General features: G+C 40.1%; 1 protein-coding gene across 4 annotated transcripts in view; it reads left to right on the top strand.

The window, feature by feature from the left end:
- CEMIP2 (cell migration inducing hyaluronidase 2) overlaps positions 1-17,701 on the top strand; it is a 58,152-nt gene that overhangs the window by 16,731 nt on the left and 23,720 nt on the right. For 3 of the 4 annotated variants that reach the window (XM_056324429.1, XM_056324431.1, XM_056324430.1), the window contains exons 2-7: positions 3,725-4,061; positions 8,786-8,926; positions 9,455-10,016; positions 12,631-12,800; positions 14,062-14,250; positions 17,081-17,250. In XM_056324429.1, coding sequence (XP_056180404.1) covers positions 3,737-4,061; positions 8,786-8,926; positions 9,455-10,016; positions 12,631-12,800; positions 14,062-14,250; positions 17,081-17,250 — 1,557 coding nt within the window. In that variant the 5' untranslated portion in view covers positions 3,725-3,736. Of the gene's footprint in view, positions 1-3,724; positions 4,062-8,785; positions 8,927-9,454; positions 10,017-12,630; positions 12,801-13,358; positions 13,438-14,061; positions 14,251-17,080; positions 17,251-17,701 lie in introns of those variants that run through there. The other variant, XM_056324432.1, reaches the window with a different exon arrangement.

Below are 17,701 nucleotides of genomic sequence, written 5' to 3'. Positions count from 1 at the left end.
CATGTGGGCTTGTATGAATGTGTGCTAGTCCCACAAGTTAAAAACAGTGAAGGAATACGTGAGGAGACTGGAGATGTTGCAGTTTGTTCAGTGGCTCATTGCTGTCTGCCTGCTGTGGTTTGCTTTCCACACAGCTCAGATGCGATAGTGGCAGAGCCAGAGTTGCACGTGATCATTGTTCTTACTTAGGTGCAGTGCAAAATAAACTCCTATTTTATTTTATTTCTTTTAAGATGGCTTAAGCTGAGTTGGCTGATGTGATCCGCATGAGAAGTACTTCCTTGCTTAATGTTGTGGGAAGTGGTACATAAACAGGTTGTGTGGAGTAGCATCACTCTTGTGAAAGTGACATGCAAACAGTGTATCCTTCCAGCAGATGGGTGATAACGTAGTACGTAGTGGGCTGAAGCATCTCAGTTGCTCTAGCAGAATCTGTGTGTTGGAAGCTTCCCGGGTGCTGGTGAGCTGGAAGCACATACTTATGTGTGGCCCTGACTAAAAGCTGTTGTGAATCATGGATTTGAAAATACTGCATGAAGGCTGAAGGGTGAGAAGGCTGGGAGTACTGAGGTAGCAGCCTACCTGAATGGCATGGCAAATAACAGATTTGTGCAGACTGAGTTCTGTATAACTCTTAGATAAGGTAATTGGATGTATGTTGCGGAAGAGCTTGACATTTACCAAAATCACTCTGAAGCAAGCTGCAAAGCAGAATACTGCGTCTCTCTGCATATGACAGTACAATTGTGAAAGTGATGGTGTGCTTCTCTAGGACTGTACCATCAGGAGGAAATGCCCAGATCATGAGGTCCTTTAGGAGACCTCTTGCTTCTGTGGGTGTAGGAGATTCTGGTGACAGGACCCAGTCCTCTCTGGGGTTTTTAGTTGCACATGATCTTCTGGGGCCTTTAATCTCAACACTTTTTTTTAAAGGAACACAGCATAGGCACAGGTCAAAGGGAAATGGCAGGCCTTGGGTGCAGAAAGAAAGTGTTAAATGGGAAAATTCAGGTGCGTGGGAACTTGCAAGGAAATACGGTATTTAAATAGTTCAAACAGATACTTCCCCTGCCCCCCCCCCCCCCCCCCCCCCCCATTTGACCCAATCTGTGTTTGTGCAACCAAATAACCACGCTCTCTAGGGTATAACTGGCCATATAGCCAATTACTACACTTGCATTTGTGTGGTGCTATGTGAAGACTTCCACAGATTGGAAATAAACTGGTCAGTGATTGGAGTCAGATTTTCAACATCTCTTAGTTTTAAAGAAAAGCCAGTAGCTGCTTTACAGGATAGAAAAGGCCCTTCTTTCAGTAAGAGATTTTCAAATAACACAGGAAGAGGGAAGGAAGTGTTGAAATGGTTACTCCTGTTGTAATGGAAAACTTTATAGTAAATCTTTTCATTGTGTTAAGTATCTCCTTATGGCTTTGTTTCATTATTACTATTTTGTAGCGGTTAAGACAGTGATTTTGCAGTCTCTTCTCCACCCGTCCTGGAAAACTTTTACCATTTGCAAAATGAGGATTGCAAGCAAGGCAGAATGCTTTGTACAAAACAAAATGTGCTTGAAATATGACACAAGTGTGTTTGATGCCGGTTGTCATGAATGACACTTCTCTTTAAGGGCTAGCAGTACTTTAAAGAGGCCTTAGTAGGCAAAATTGTGGTAAAATGACTTTGTAAAAGTAAGTTAAGTTTTACATAACTTAGTTGATATAGCTGAGCAATTAACAAACTTGTTAACTCTTTGTATCACGTTATAATGAACACACTCTGTACTAATTTTGTCGGTGTGATAGACAGATGCCATAACTGAAAACTTTTGAACTGAGTTCAAGATATTAGGGGCCCAAGCCATAAAAAACCTCAATGCTGGGTCAGATTTCTTTAAATTTTTAATCACAAATATACTTCAGCATTTGTTTCAGCTAGACATAAATACTACCTTTGAATTAGTTGAAAAGCTTCTCTACTCAGCTTTTTAACACCACTTCTAAAGAACAGAAATGATTGAGTTTTCACTGCTGAAAGATGACTAGTTGAATGTAAAAGCACATGTGAAAGTAAGCTGTTCCACAGTGCTCATAATGCATTGGGAAGCTGAGAGCAGGGGATTAGGTTTGAGAAATAGTTTCTCAAGGAACAGAAAGGAAAACGGTGAAAATCAATTTGATACAACAAACAGGTGCGAGAAGCACTGCTGGAGGACTTGACAGAATTTTTGTGCTCTGGGATGGCTACTCCAGTTAATGTTTCAGTGCCTTTATTGTCATTGTGTGTACATCTGGAGATGCATTGTCTCTGATGAAAGGGTAATCCAGCCTCTTCAATAATAACAACTCTTTTGGCTTGAAACACTGAAGTATCAGATTTTGCAGCGTGTGAGACAAAAGGCTCCTTTGCTGCTTCTCAGAATAAGATTGCAGTTGTCACTTTTCTCCTTCACCAGTGTGCCTGGCACTTCAGAGTGGAGCTCAGACTTCCTTTTGTTAATGAAAGAGAAAGAGGATCTTTATGCTTTCTGTTATTGGTAATTTTTATTCCAGTAATTCGTTTTGATATTTAATACACATGACTGATGCCTAAAACCCCTTTAGGATTTAGTTTGGAAAGTTAGGTTTCAGTTAACTGAAACTTGAGCTGCCTTCTTAAAAATCCCATCCTTAAGAAATGTTAATAAGAAAAAAAAAAAATACCCAAAATCATGCTAGCTTTGTGAATACTCCATGCAATACAACACAGTTGACCAGAAAGCCTGAGAAAATAGTCAAATGCAGTTTTGCATCTCTTGAAGCGAATAGGAGAAGTGTGGTAGGTGAGAACTGTTGGCGAGGATGAGCCAGGCAGTGGTGGTTTTGGTAGGCTTTCCTCATTGGTTGCTTCAGAAGAGGATGGAAACAGTACTGATGACTGAAATAAAAGTAGCACTCACTTCTGGGTGGTAGGTGCAGAGATCTGGGGCAGGCATGTTGCTATGAGGCTTTGTGTCCAAACCCAGGCATCTCAGCAATGAGAATAATCATGAGGTTTACAGCACAAGATACAGATGACTTGCTTAACAGAACCATTCCTGATGCACCTTTACTAGCAGTTGTAAGTAAACTAAAGAGTTTGCAGACTCTATGTGCCTCAGCTAATTAAGTGTTGACTAAGTTGCATCATTGTGAATATAAATAAATGTGTGTTTGGTATTTTCTGTATTAAATTTAAATGCTTTTTACTGCTTTCAGTGTGGAAGAAAGGCTCGTGTCTTTCAGCTTCTTTTCCGTAAAGGAAAAGAATGAGGAATTTGTTCAGCTTCTGTATGCAGGATAAATACGTTTAGGCATTTTTTGCATAACTGGGGGGGAAGAAGGGGTAGCTAACTTTCTCATTGTTCAGTTTATTTCGTAATCACATAATACAAGCTAACTGTGAAAACACTGTGAAAAACACCTAGTGGAACTACAAAGGAACAGTCTGTGCTGTACTGTGTTCCCATACCAGCCACCTTTGAGTTCAGTTTCGTTTAAGATCTAGACTATTGTTTCAAGCTGTTACGCTATGGCAAATGATCAGTGGTAACCCAGTGATGGATACTTTGCAAATAGCCACAGTTGCAGTGGCTGTTCTTCTTATGAAGGCATGTGGCTTAAAACTGCTTTATATTTGTTTATTTATGTATCATGCTCTGTATTCTGAAAGCCTGTCTCTTTTCCCCTCTGTGTGTGTGCATTCCAGTGACTTTATAACATGCAAGACACTGATGCCAGGGGGAGCTCCCCTGCTTTCCTCCAGCCTCAGAACGGGAGCAGTCACAGGTCTTCGGGGTACATCCCAGGGAGAATTGCCCCACTCCGTCCCCCACCACCTTCACAGAGCCATGCTGCAGCCGAATTTACCTCTGCAAGACAAGAAGCGCGGACAAGACTCCCATCCTTACCAGTGGATCGGCACCACCACCAGGCAGAAGCCAACAGGCATAAAAATACTCTAATTTGCTTTGCCATTTCTAGCCTTTCTCTTTTTGTTGCACTGGGGATTTTTTTGGGAATAGCTTCAAAATATGCTCCAGATGGTAAGTTCTTTTGCAAACAGAAGTTACAGTTCCTCTGAACATAATTCAGTAATTCAGCATCAGGATTAGTGTTAAAATTAAGTGGAAAAATAGGATGCTTACTGCAATTTTAACATGGAATGAATCAATGTTAGGGGCTAAGAGCAGCTCCTTCTTCTGTGATCAGTGTCATTTTTTATATGTTTTTACTGTGAAGGATTTGATTTACTTACATGAAACAAAAAGGCGTAGCAGTAAATAAATACTGCTGGTGAGGGGGGAAGAAGCATGAATGTTGTCTTAAGATTATTTTTGTCTGCAGAAGCTGCCTTATACACTCATGGATTGTAGACAAAATGAAATCCTGTCTGTTTAAGCAGTAACTAAGGAAGGTAGTACAAGAGTGTTCAAGGAAAAAATATTTAAAAATCTGCAAGAATTAATACTAACAGTGTGTGGTTTTTTTATACACAAATTGGGCAGGGACCTTTTTGATCTATTAGCCCTGATTTTTTTCAGCTCATCTTAGAAAGCTAGGCAACTTTCATGGAATTTGGAAAACCTCCCAAATGTGTAAGTGGTTATAAAGTATGAACAAGTGATGCCATTAAGTACTGATCAATAACTATACAACCCTCTGGCCAAATACTGCAAGGAGCTGCTGTGAGGTGTGGTTGCTGAAAAGTTGGTAGCATAGTTTGGAGCATGAGTTACTTTGTTGGGGTTTGTTTGTTTGGTTTTTTTAAGGCAGAAGTCAAGTTTCTAAAAGCTAAACAGGGTTTTGAATTGAAACTGCTATTGTAACACAACAGACTTAGGCTCCTCAGTGGCTTTTGGCATAGTAACTCAAAAGATTCAGTTTCCGAAGTCAGTGCTACACAGGCTGAACAAGTTAGATAATCAATTGAGGATTTCAGGTAACAGTACAGAATGAATACATGCATCTAACTGGAGCCCATTCGGTGTTGGCTTGCCGAGATCTCTTCTTGGTGAAGTTACTGAGTTCTCATAGTAATTATGGAGGAAAACAAAAAATCCTGAGGGAGTACTAAAGGCAAAGTTACTGCTATGTTGTGATCCAGATCACGGGTAATAGAGCTGCCTGTCTGCAGTAAGTACTTCGGTTACAGCCAAGTTCAAGAGAAGGCTGAGGGGTGACTTAGCCACTGGACTTTGAGAAGTACTTTGGGGCAGGGGGGTTCAATCTTTCTGCTTTGATACCAAGACTAACTTCTAGCTAATTAAAAGTTGTAGGTTTTGGTGATGGTTTTAATAGAAGTGGGGTGTTGTGGAATACATAAAATACTAGTCCCTTTACGTTTTAAAAGCTGATAACATGAAGGAGACAGCATGCCTTTTTGAAAAATGTGGGTGGTTTTGGAATGGTTGTGCTTCATCTGCCGTAGCTCATTCCAGGGGCACTGAGTTATGTGTATTTTTTGCACTGAAGGCATGGTGAGCACGTGGTTGACTGATCACTGGCGATACTGAGGATGTTGCAGGAAGAGTTTAGTGGATGGGCTGGTTTTTTTGTTAGGCTAAGGAGTAACCTGAGGTTGTGACTGCTTTCCTTCAATGTCCCACTGCTTCTTGATGGAAGTCCTGGCCAATTTTCAGCATTAGTAGTTGCATTGTGTCTTTCTGAATTTTCCCTGCATTATCTTTTTAAAAAACCCAACCAACATACACCCATAGAACCCTTTGGAAACCCTGACATAAGAGAAGATCCTACAGGCACCAAGGAGAGTCTGGTTGAAATTTTAATTTCGCAGTATTGTTGCTGCAGCAGTTGCCCAAAAGTTTCCCAACAGGTTGAAATGTTCATACGCTCAGCTCCAACATGGCATATGCAGTACTGCAGCCAATGACACCAGTCCAGCTAGGTGTGTTCTTCTTAAAGGCTAATTGGAAATCCATATTTTCAGTACTGTTAATGGCTGTTTAAAAGGCAGCGGAGGGAATGTGAGACTTAGTAGTAATTGCGTGTAAATCCTAAACCTCCGGCATACTTTCCCCAAAGGGAAAATGATACTTGCCTGCATTTCTGTTCCTGCCTGTCAGCTGGTTTCTTTTTTCCTCCTTGCTTTTATCTTCCTGTCATCATCTTTTTTTTTCCAAGGAGTCCTGAACACTGGAGATCAGGGAGAGCACTGGAAATGCAATTTCCTTCCCTGTTTCCAGGGGCTTGTGCTGCAGGGTCAGGATGACAAGCTGTGGAGGTTTTCAGGGAAAAGTTCTTCTTGGCCTTTCCAGCTCTCAGCTGGAGCTTACCCAGGGTAAACAGGATCCTCAGAAAATTTAGCTGCCAAACTGTGATAAACTTCTGCTGAGCATAATATAACACTGATAACTTTTTCCCAGAGGCCTTAAAAACTCCAGACTTGGTGGCTAACCAGGTAGAAAGCAACTATTTAACTATGTCTTGAGAACTGTTTCCTGCCTTTTCTCCTGCCAAATTTCATATCTTTGCTCCAGCATGTGGAAGGTTTTAGAAGCTGGAATTTTTTTGGGGCTTTGGGGTGTTCTGGTTGGGTTTTGGGTTTTTTTGGCAGGGTGCTTTTTGTGGGTTTTGTTTCTCCACCATTTGTAAAACTATCACTTCCTCCCCTGCAACTCTATTAGAAACAGCTAAACAATTTCTTTTTCTTAAGGAGAGCTGACCCAATTTTACAGAAATGCTCTGAAGCAGAAGTTTGACTTGAAAAATTTTCAACACGAGTGGTTAAATTTGGCAAGGCCCTAACTACCTAATGTTTTCTGGTCTATGCTTCAGTTTCCATTTAATCTTGACTGCAGAGGCAGTGACTGTGATCTGTAAAATCTAATCAGTAATTTTGGAGGTAACATATGGTGAAGCATTAAATACTTGATGTCTCCCTGCACCCTACTGCAATTGCTAAGGGGGAATTTTGAAATACTTTTGCCAAGCACATCTGATCTGCTTGCCAGTAAGTTGATCCACTGTGCTTCAGAAGCATGCTTGCATTACAGGAGTGCCTATTTCTGATGCTGATGGCTTCCTTGCTAGATTGTAATGTACAACAGATTTAAATACTTTTTTTTATTTCTGAGTTATTGTGCTATACCTCTTCTTTCTGACTCCACAGAAAAATTTACAGTTACTAGGTCTTTTCTGTGAATCACACTAAGCAGAAATCATCAGATTGTTGACTCGTGGTTTCCCCACGTTGCCCTTTGCTACTAGCCAGGAAATTGCATGTTTCTTCACAGTGCTTGTGTGTGTGGTGTCTGGGGAAGAGGGTTTAGTGACTCTGCATGAGTCAGGCAGTAGATGCGTGTTTATCTGGTGAGTGCTCAGCAGTCTTGCTGATAGCAATTCTTCTTGCTTTTTGGCTTTTCGGCTTTTCCTCTGTTAAATTTCATTTTCTAAATGCTGTCGTCTTAGGATCCCCCTGAAATATTTTTCTTTCATGTTTATATCACTACTTGGATACCTTTTGCCCGTATGCAGTTCTGTTGGTTTTTTTCCTATGGGTAGTCAAATCTTGGTTTATGTGGGTTTCCTGAGTTGGAAAGGATTTGAAATGTGGAGAGTAACACCAAAGGAAAAACATTTCGGTTGGCAAAACTAAAACTGCCTGACTTTTAAATTCATGGATAGGTTTCACTTTCTTTAAATTTTGCAAGAATGGGCTATTTCTAATACCTTTTTGCCTCCAAAGTTCCATTGCAGGTGTGTGGGTGTTTTTCTCCAGAAGATAAGATGTAAAAAAGCTATTCTGACTGTTACTCTCGGGTGGGCTGCTAGCCTGTTTATCTTGGCATCTTTTTGGTTGTCTTTTGCTTAAGAAAAATATTTTCTGTCTGACTTCCCTTTGAGTAAGAAAATCGAAGAAGTATACTTTCTATTTGTTTTTATAGTGTGCCTGTGCTGCTGCATTGCTCAGCTGCTTTAAAGATGTGTGTGTTGTAAATACTACATTGCTATAACTTCAGCTGAAATCACGCAACCCTGTCACTTCTTGCTGCTGCTTCTCCGGTTCTAGCCTCATACTATGGTGTTCTTGCCTGTGTTCTGCCAGACCTTCAGCAGGGATTGCGTGTGTCTGCTCTTGTGTGGCTTGTAGCCTGATACTTAAGATGACTTCCCGAGGAGTACAAACTATGAGTTTAGACCTAGGAAACTGCTCAAACCACTAAGGTATAAGGTATTGTACTAAAGGTACTGAGGACGTTGTCCCACTTTACCCCTTACCTGCAAACCTACACTGAAGGAAGTGATTTGTCTGCTTATAAGCAAGAAGAGATCAGCCTTTCTCAGCCAGGGAGAGACCTTGAGGGAGGTGAGATACTTAGGTGCTTTACAATCATGTTAGTTGGACTAAGTAGGTGACCCAGGGCATCCAGCGCTCAATGTGACTGCTGTGATCTGAGTTCTTCCCAATTAATTCTCTTCTACTGGAGGTGATGTAGAAAATCTCAAAAAAAAAAAAAAAAAAAATCAGATGGGCTTCAAAAGAATCTGTTGTCAACAGTATATATTGACAGGTCAGCCTGGCCATCAGTAGCTTAGTAAGAATGCCTTCACACCTTTGGCAGGTGGCTGCTTCTTGGCTGCTCAAGTACAAACGGCAGCATCACTGGCTGCAGTATTGTAACCACAGAAGGAGGTGGGAATCCTTTGTGGGTGGCTGACTCTGCTTTGCTTGTGTTCATGCTAATGCTGCCTTGATTAGTGTGACAATGCTTGTTTTTTAAAAGCTGAATATTGCATTGTATTGCAGAGAATTGTCCTGATCAGAATCCTCGTCTTAAAAACTGGAACCCTGGAAAAGATCCTGAAAAGAGAGTGTTTATCAAAAAAGGGGATTTGTTTCGTCTGAACTCAGATGCTACAGTACACTCTATAGTTATACAGGATGGAGGTATGAAATAGCAAGATGAACATCATGCTTCGGTTTACTGTATGGCTTTTACTTCCGTGATTACATGAAAAATGTGGTGGAATTTTATGTTGCAGCTTATCGACCAGTTCCCCTGCTTTTACTTTTCAGCCTGCTACCAGACTGGGAATATCATTAAAATGATGAATGAACACTGTAGGGTCTTTTCAGTGGAGCATTGTTGTGGTTTTCTGTAAGATATAGTAAAACAAGACTTGCGTAGTAGCCTTCTTTGTACAAGATCTGATTGTGACTATGGTGTGTATGTTAGTAATTCTACCAAAACAGCAGAAAAAATTAGAAATAAGCCGGCCATATTCTTAGAAAGATAAATCACATTTGGTAGGAGTAACTTTCCCAAATATTCTTAAACATATGTAAGAGTGTAGCAGCTTAATACATAGGTGTGGAAAATAAGTCTATTTATGTTGTTGTTCTTATTGCAGAACTTGGTTCTTTGAATCTATCTGCATTTCGCTTTGACCTGCAGAAATATTGCTTTTCCTTTAGGGTTACTTGTTTTTGGTGATGATAAAGAAGGTTCTAAGAATATTACCCTGAGAACTCGATTTATCCTGATAAAGGATGGTGGAATGCTTCATGTTGGAGCAGAGAAATGCCGCTATAAATCCAAAGCAACTATTATTTTGTATGGGAAGTCAAACGAAGGTGCTGATATGCCAGAATTTGGCAAAAAATTTATCGGTGTGGGCCCTGAAGGAACCCTGGAGTTGCATGGGCACCAGAAGTTATCTTGGACTCTTCTGTCAAAGACTATGTATTTCTCAGGGCTGGCCTATGGTAATTATACATTCAAAAAGAATTTTTCCCGAGGACTAAATGTGAGAGTGATTGATCAGGACACAGCAGAAGTTTTGGAAGTGCTGAAGTTTGATACTCATGAATTTGCAGAAGACAGCTTGAAGCTCCAGACCCTACTGAAAAATAGAAGTCCTGGTCGCATTGTTGCTATTGCTGTAGGAGATTCAGCTGCTAAAAATCTACTGGAGGAAACCAGAGTGACTATTCAAAACCTTCTGGGAAGTAAGTTTGTCAGAGGATTAAGTTACAGGTAAGTAACTTATTTTCCCTTTTGTGCTGAATAAAGATTAGGTACAGATTTCTGCTACCTTTGTGGGTTTCATTAAACTTTGACCATGTCTGCTCTTAAAAGTTTTCAGAGGATTCTTGGTGTTGTATGTAGTACTGCAGTAATAGTATTCAGCATGCAGTATTTTGATAGTGCAGAGACTGATAGTTACAGGTGTCTGTGTGATAGACTTTATTACTTATTATTGCTCTCTTTCACTGTTCTTTACAGAAATTAAAACTGGGTGCAGCAAGGACTTTTTTCTCATTCAAACACACAGACAGAAGACAGTTTCTAGGTGAAGCTTTTAATGCGTATGACTTTGGAGGAGCAAGGAATGTCAAGCTAGAAAGTGAACACAGGGAAGGGATGCTAATCCTGTCTATCATACAGCATCTTACTCATACCTGTGCACTGCTGACATGAAAGTATATTACCCCTCCACTGATTCTGCAAGGGAACTGACCTGTAAAATTTTTTTGTTGTGGAAGTTACACTTGTCAGGTGTTTCTGTATCTCTTGACCATTCTTTTATTGGTTGGGGTTTGGATGGTGGGGCAATTGAAGAGGTATAATATGAATTATTAAAGCAGGAAACTTCAACTGCTGTGCTGTTCATCTAGTTGTTGGAAATGTCTTTTCGTAGTGTGTGTTCTGAACTGGGCTTTGTGCTGCACAGGGTTAGCAATACAAGTGAAAGGGACACCAAGTCTCCTGTCAGTCTGTTCCTCAGCTTCCGTTAAGATGGAAGTTGCAAAACCTGTTTCTGTTTTTCAGTATTTTCCAGGAAATCAATTGCTTATTTTTTCCATTCTATTCTTACTCCTTACTGTCCCCCAACATCTGGGTTCCAGTTATTTTCCTCTCTCAGCACTGGCAGCAGCGGGCTGGGGCGTCAGTCAGGATGGCATGTTCTGACCTCGGTTCCTGTCAGGAGCACCTTTGTGTCACTGACTCTGTAAGTGTGTGGTCATGGGATGGAAAGCTTGCAGCGCTGCCTGTGAAGCAGTTAGCTCAGAGGTGCTGAGACCTGGATGTCCTGTAATAGTTACCACCTTGTGAAAGCAGTGAAGCCCATGAGGAGGTTATTCAGGTCACTGTGCAGCCAGCCCCAGCATGACCTGGAGGTGTTGTGTCTGGTGTTCATCTCTGCCCCTGACCTCCATGCTGGTGTGTCTGAAATGAGGAACTTACTCGGCCTGCAGCTGGGAAGAAGCAGCTTTTCATCCTTCTCTACTGAACTGATTCTTGTCTGTTTTCATTAGTTGGTAGGGGCTCCAAGCATGTAAAATTGTCTTGTTCTGCTGTGGAAGACAGGCGAGAAGCTCTCCCCAGGCCCTCACTGAGGAAAACCAGGGTCATTTTGTTGGACCTGTAAAGCTAGTGAGGGTGATTTTGGCATGGAGATGAATACTGTATTACACCCCTCGCACCTTCTGCCTCTTCCTGCAAAATAGTATACATTAAAATATGTTGATATTTATTTTAAATGTCGGTATGTGAGACATTCAACTTGTTTGCTACTGCTACTGAAAAGCTTGCCCTGTATGCACAGGGGACTGAAATAAAGGCATCTGAACTGAAGGTGGTGTCACTATCTGCCTTTGAATCAGTCATGAGCAACAGACTACAGTCTAGCCGGCTGACACTTTTAATTTGGGGTGAATGATTCAACTTTACTGATGCAAAAATTTTTGGCTTTTAAATCGATGATCTTGACTGCTTCCTCTGCACACATAATTATGGCATTGTAGAGCAGTAAAGCACAGCAAAATAGTAGACTTGTGTTTTGAACTTGGTGGTAGCTTTCTGTGGCACGTGATTAGTTTTGCGTTTCCAAAAACTTGGATGCATTGAACAGAGCTGTAGGAATGGGAAGTACATCCAGGACAGTTCCCTGTTCCATGCTGGTGCTCAGCCAAGTAGGTGTCCTGCTGAGGGAAGAGCCAGCAAGGACAAAAAGCAAAAATCCTTGGTCTCGGCCATCAGAAACATGGCTGATCCCTCATGCGAAGGTTGGGTCTGAGCATCCTGAAAGATTCAAAAGGTATCACCCATCCAGTACAGTGATCACCAGTGGCTGATGCTGGCTGTGTCCATCCTTCTGGGCCTGATGCACATGTGGTCCCCTGGGACTCCCGGCCACTACTGTGGAATACTGCTTGCCATGGCATGGTGACAGCAGCAGGCAACAGCAGGGCCACTGGTGCTTGCTCCTAGTCCTTCTGTGCCCTGGTGGAGCTATTTGGGAGTAGGATCCTGTATCTCTTTTGTCACATGTTTCTTGAAATTTGCTTTTGGGAAAAGTGTATGTTGTTGAATGTTGTATTAAAAATGTATGTGAGAGTCGTCTCCATTAAGAGTTCTTGTATTTGCTAATTTATATACAGGACACCCTGCGTTTTTTAAACGGCTTTTTTTTTCAATGAGGTCTACCCATTTTTCTTCTACATTTTGAAGTTATATTTTAAAATCAATTTGAAAGAGCAGGGAAAAGATTTTTATTTTTTTTTTTATCCTTGTCTTGTCCTTTACCTGTTTTTGAAGAATTTGTTAAGGACCATTATATTTAAACATTCACTTTTGTTTTTCACAGGCAAGCCTGGGCTTTTGTTGGTGTCATAGGTGGTGGAAATTCTTCCTGTAATGAATCAGTGAGAAACTATGAAAATCACAGCACCGGTGGGAAAGCACTTGCTCAGAAAGAGTTTTTCACAGTGGATGGTCAGAAGTTTGTTGTGAAAGCTTACAGTGAATGGAACGATGGTAGGAAAGTGTTTTGTGAAACCCTGCAGTTGAGGAAGAAGAGAAAATATTGTGTATGCTTTTTTTCACTAGAGCTGTTGTTTGAAATTTAAATTTCAGTGTGCTGCTTTAAGTTTCATTTGTTTATTTTCGTTTTTTCTCTTGCTATGAATGAAGTATGAGGTATGAAGGATGAAGTACAACCTATTTTCTCAATCTGTTTGTGTACAGAATGCTAACAGTTTAACTTTAAAAGTCTTCATTTTGGATGTGTTTAGATAGACGTAAGGGTCTTCTAAAATGCTGAAACAGATTTATTTTTTTTCCTATTAGTAATTTTTCAGTCATGTATGCTGTAAATTTAAGCTTCCGAGATGTTGATGATGATCCTAAAAAGAAAACTTGGTAGAAGCCAAGATGAATGTTTTATTCTTGTTAAAATTTTCTATTACTGTTACTGAACTTTAGGCAAATTTTCTCATACCAAGTTGAATCTGGGTATAAAGAGCCTGGAAGGCCTGTCACTCATTTGCTTTTATCATTTATTTGTTTTTGTATTTAAGATATCTTTGATCTGAGTTTTGCTTTTTATGGGCAGTCATCTATTTCTGGTTCTGGAATTACTAAGCAATTATTTGCCTCACAAGAATTTTTTAAGGTATTCAGATACTGATTTGTTATGTAATTGAGCCATTTGATACTACCCCTTTGCTGTATGTTATGGCCTGATAAAACGTATAGACTTTTATCTTGGTGAATTGTGGGTTTTTGAAATATATCTTTTACTTGCCAGTGCTGTAAATTTAGGGTGAAGAGTTAGCAAGAGCTGCTGAACTTACGCAAATCCATCACAAGGCAGTGAAATGCCATGTGTGTTTAACGTAGCCTGCCAAACTATTTTATTATTTGTCCATAAAAAGGAAGGTCCCTCTACTTTGTTTTGCGAGGTCCTTGATTACATCTGTAGAGTTTTAAATGGCAGAAAACAAGTAGATGTAGCTGGACCTACAAATTGATATTAGGGTGGGGGGTTGGTTTTTTTTTAAATTAATAGATTTTTCCTATCACAGTTAGTTCCATTTCCCCCCCTTGTTTTATTTGAGATCCACCAAATAAGTAGGTTGTGATGGTATCTCACAGTACATTTCAGAGCAGAATTGTACTTCAAAGGGCTTTGGAGCTTGTGAAATCTCATACAATTTTTATTTGTATCTTCTTGGAGATGGTTTCATGTGAAGGTGAATATAATCTTATATTGTGTTTACTTTTTTTTTTAAATCAGGTGTCCCAATTTCAGGCTTCCAGGTGAAAGCTGTAGGTGGAGTGATACTGAATCTTCTGGATGATGTTAGTAATTGGGAGCACGGAGACCGTATTGTGGTCGCAAGCACAGACTATTCAATGTATCAGACAGAGGAATTCACTCTCCTTCCCTGCCCAGAGTGTACCAAGCATCAGGTCAAAATCAAAGGTACAAGAGCAGTCATCACTTGAAGATCCTTGTGAAATGCATATTCACAGTAGTACACACTGGGTAGTCCGTTTCGGTGGGAGCAGTAAAGAACAGCCTTTTAACCTATTTCTGTACTGCTTTGTTGACATATACAGGAATGTGTGCTTCTTGCTATGAAGTTGTTCTGTATAATGTCGTCTGCCTCACAGCTTACTATATTAACTTTTCTTTCTCATTTCTTCCCAGGCTTATTGAATGCTTTAGTTTTCTTTCAAGAGGATTATGCTTGTTTTCCTTTGTTGGCTCCTTTCTGTGTTCTCACTAGTTTTTTTTTGTACGTGCTTGAATGGCTGTAGTGGTCATTACCATTTCCTTTGCCTTCGGTACCCTTCCCATCTTTTGAAGTGTTATCATTATAATATCTTTGTGTTATTAAAAAAAGAGAAAGAAAAAAAGAAGGGAAGTAAAAAGAAAATGTCAATCTTTTGAACCCGTCTTCCCACTCCTGTCCCTCCTTTTCCTCAGTTCCCCCTCCACCCCCCCACCAGCAAAACTGTTATAGACACTTTGAAGCCTCTGCTCACACAGAACGTCCCTGAGTAGTTGCAATCTGTTTTTCCTTTGGGCGTGTTATGTGCAATATGGTCATGCATGTTGTTGACCATTTCCTTTTTTATCATCTGAGTCATTCTGCTTGACTTCATGAGAGCCTCCTGTGGGACTGGCTCCCCAGCTCTGCCCATGTCTGTTTTTTCCTTCTGCCATTCCATGCCTGCTCTGTGCCAGCACCCTCTTCCCTGCTGGTCCACCAGCCTCCAGTCTTGAGTTTCCCCTCTTGCTCCCTTATGGTGGGCTCTGGTGTTTGCAGCACAAACTGGTGTTATTTTGCCGTGTTCGTTTGCAGCAGCTGATCAGTGCTCTTCAGAATCTGGGTTTGTCCCATTTGCCTCTGTATGGTGTGACTTCCTCTTCCTCAAACCACTCTTCCTCCATTCTTGGAAGTTTTCTATGAACCCTCAAACTTTCCTGTTCCCCTATGTCTTAAGGGACTCCCAGTTTGTATGCCCACTTTGCAGTGCAGTTTTGCATCCCACAGCATTCTTCAGCATGGATCAGATATGTTTTACTGCATTGTGATGTCTCAGATATGGAAAAAGCATATCTAAGTTCATCCTGTTACACATCAGAGAATACCAGGGTGTGTGAAGCCCCAGAGCTGAATTAGTGCCATCAAGCATGACACAAGCATGGCAATTCCTGGGCAGTATTTTGAAGAGCAAGATTAACTTGAAGGTTGCAGTACAAAGTTTAAGGAGGTTTCTGTCACCACTGAATAATTTATGTGCAAACGTTGTTTCATCTAGAAATCATGTACTGTGGAAAAGCAGCTTCTTTTAAAGGATTTAAGATTTACAATATGGCATAAAATACAATCTTGGCTTTTTTAAAAAATAAATGCTATCTGAAATATATATATAGATATATCTTTTACAGATGTTAAAGGAGATGAGTTAGCCCATCTTCTTTTTTTCACCCCCAATATCAAGTTTCCTTTGTCATAGTAATGGATACTGTTTAAAAAAAATCCCCAAACCAGCCTATATATTTGTTCCACAAAGAATGACTTTTCTGTAGAATGGCACCCTTGACATGTTGAAGAACTCACAGTCTTGAAATGATTTCTTTTACTTTTTGATGAGTTTGTTAGCTATATTGGCCCGCTTTGTAGTAAGGAAACTAAAAAGTATTGTTTTGTAGGAGTCCTAGTAACTCGATCTTAGCTTGGTCTATATATGCTAGTCAAATATAGGGGAAAAAAAAATAGGTAAGCCTTCAGGAAGAGGATTGCAATCCCATTTACAGACATCTGTTGTCTTTTTAAATCCTCAACAGCAGGTACAGAATTAAAACTGCTCTTGGTTCTGCCTCGTATTGTGGTGGTAATGACGAGTTTAGGCTTGTATCTTTTGTAAGCTTTCAAGGGATAGCAACAGTGTATTCAGGGAATCAATACATGGAAAAAGAAAAGGGGGTGGGGAATATTTTATTAAAATAAATACATTCTTCAAGATTTAAAGGACCGGATGATTTTCTCAGCTTGTATGGACAGATAAGAAACTGATTTATTCTTTGGAAAGCCAGTGTAACAGCAGAGTATTTTGTTTTCCCTTATTTTACTTTATGCATCTTCAGAATAGCTATTTAGGAAAGAGCAAATTTAATTAGGAAAGCAAATAATTTTTTCTTTGAGAGGGGTTGAATACATTTTTTCTAAAGGTGTTTTAGCCTCATTTTCAGTTCTTAATTTTTCTTCAGAACAGATTAAGCAGCCAGTGTTGTCTTCTAAAGTAAACCAGCATTTATGTTTCATTAAAAGCTTTCTAGATACATTGGTTTCCTTTTAAACTTTTGGGTTTTATCCATTCTGTTCACAAATGATTGGGCTGAAATTAAGATGCATTTGTAAATAAAACATTGGGATTTGTTTAGGATTAGTTGTCTTACTAAAATGAAAAATACATAGACGGTAGTTTGTCACGGAAGGAAACATGGAGTAGCATACTTGATTCGTCATCCTGCAAGATGCTTAACTGTTAATGAGTCAGCCACCATCTGGAAGGGGGAAATTCGCATGGTGTCAGCTGGGTTAGTGTTTATAGTCTTTAATAGTTATGCGCTTTTTGTTTGTCATAGCATAAGAAAAGCTAAGAGAGAACATCATGTTAGGGTATTAGAATGCATGGAGTTTGTTGCTATGATTAACTTGCTCATATAAAATAAGTCGGTTTTGTTTTTAACCAATGACAACTCTTCCCCACCCCCACCCTTCAAAATTGTTTTTGGACAGAAACTCCTCAATTTCCTCACATTGGAGAAGTTATTGATGGAGTGGACACGAGGGCAGAAGTTGGAGTTCTTACAAGGAACATTTTAATCAAAGGGGAGACAGAAAATACCTGCTATCGTGAAAAGGAGTGTCAGTTCTTCAATTACGATACATTTGGTGGACACATCAAGGTCTGAAAAACATTTTAAAGTAGCTTTCTGTTATGTAAAGGCATACTGAGGACAAAAAGGTTAATGCTAAATTTGGAGTGATTTGAAAAACTAAAGAACCTGAGTTCATACACTTGCTTTGTGTCAAAATGACTTAGTTGTCAGCTTTGCCAAAATTAGATTTAACTCATCAAGACTTAGTCTGCAGAATTGGAGGAAGGGATATCAATGCATAAATGTTGTAGGAGTGTCCAGCACATATTACAGTGTTGTGTGGCAGGGATTAAACCTTACAAGTGATGTCCATTCATGTTCATCCTGTAATATTACAGAGTAAAGTTTGATATCTCTTTTCTCTGTCTTCCCTCCTTCCACTGCTTTTCTCGCCACCCCCACCCCCCCCCCGCAAATGATGTGTGTTGCATCCTGGAGATCTGCCTCATCTGAAACTGTGCACTAGAGAGGCACAGAG

This window comes from Falco biarmicus, chromosome Z (assembly GCF_023638135.1).
Source record: "Falco biarmicus isolate bFalBia1 chromosome Z, bFalBia1.pri, whole genome shotgun sequence".
Taxonomy (NCBI): Eukaryota; Metazoa; Chordata; class Aves; order Falconiformes; family Falconidae; genus Falco; species Falco biarmicus.
This window is presented reverse-complemented; position numbering and strand designations above follow the sequence as displayed.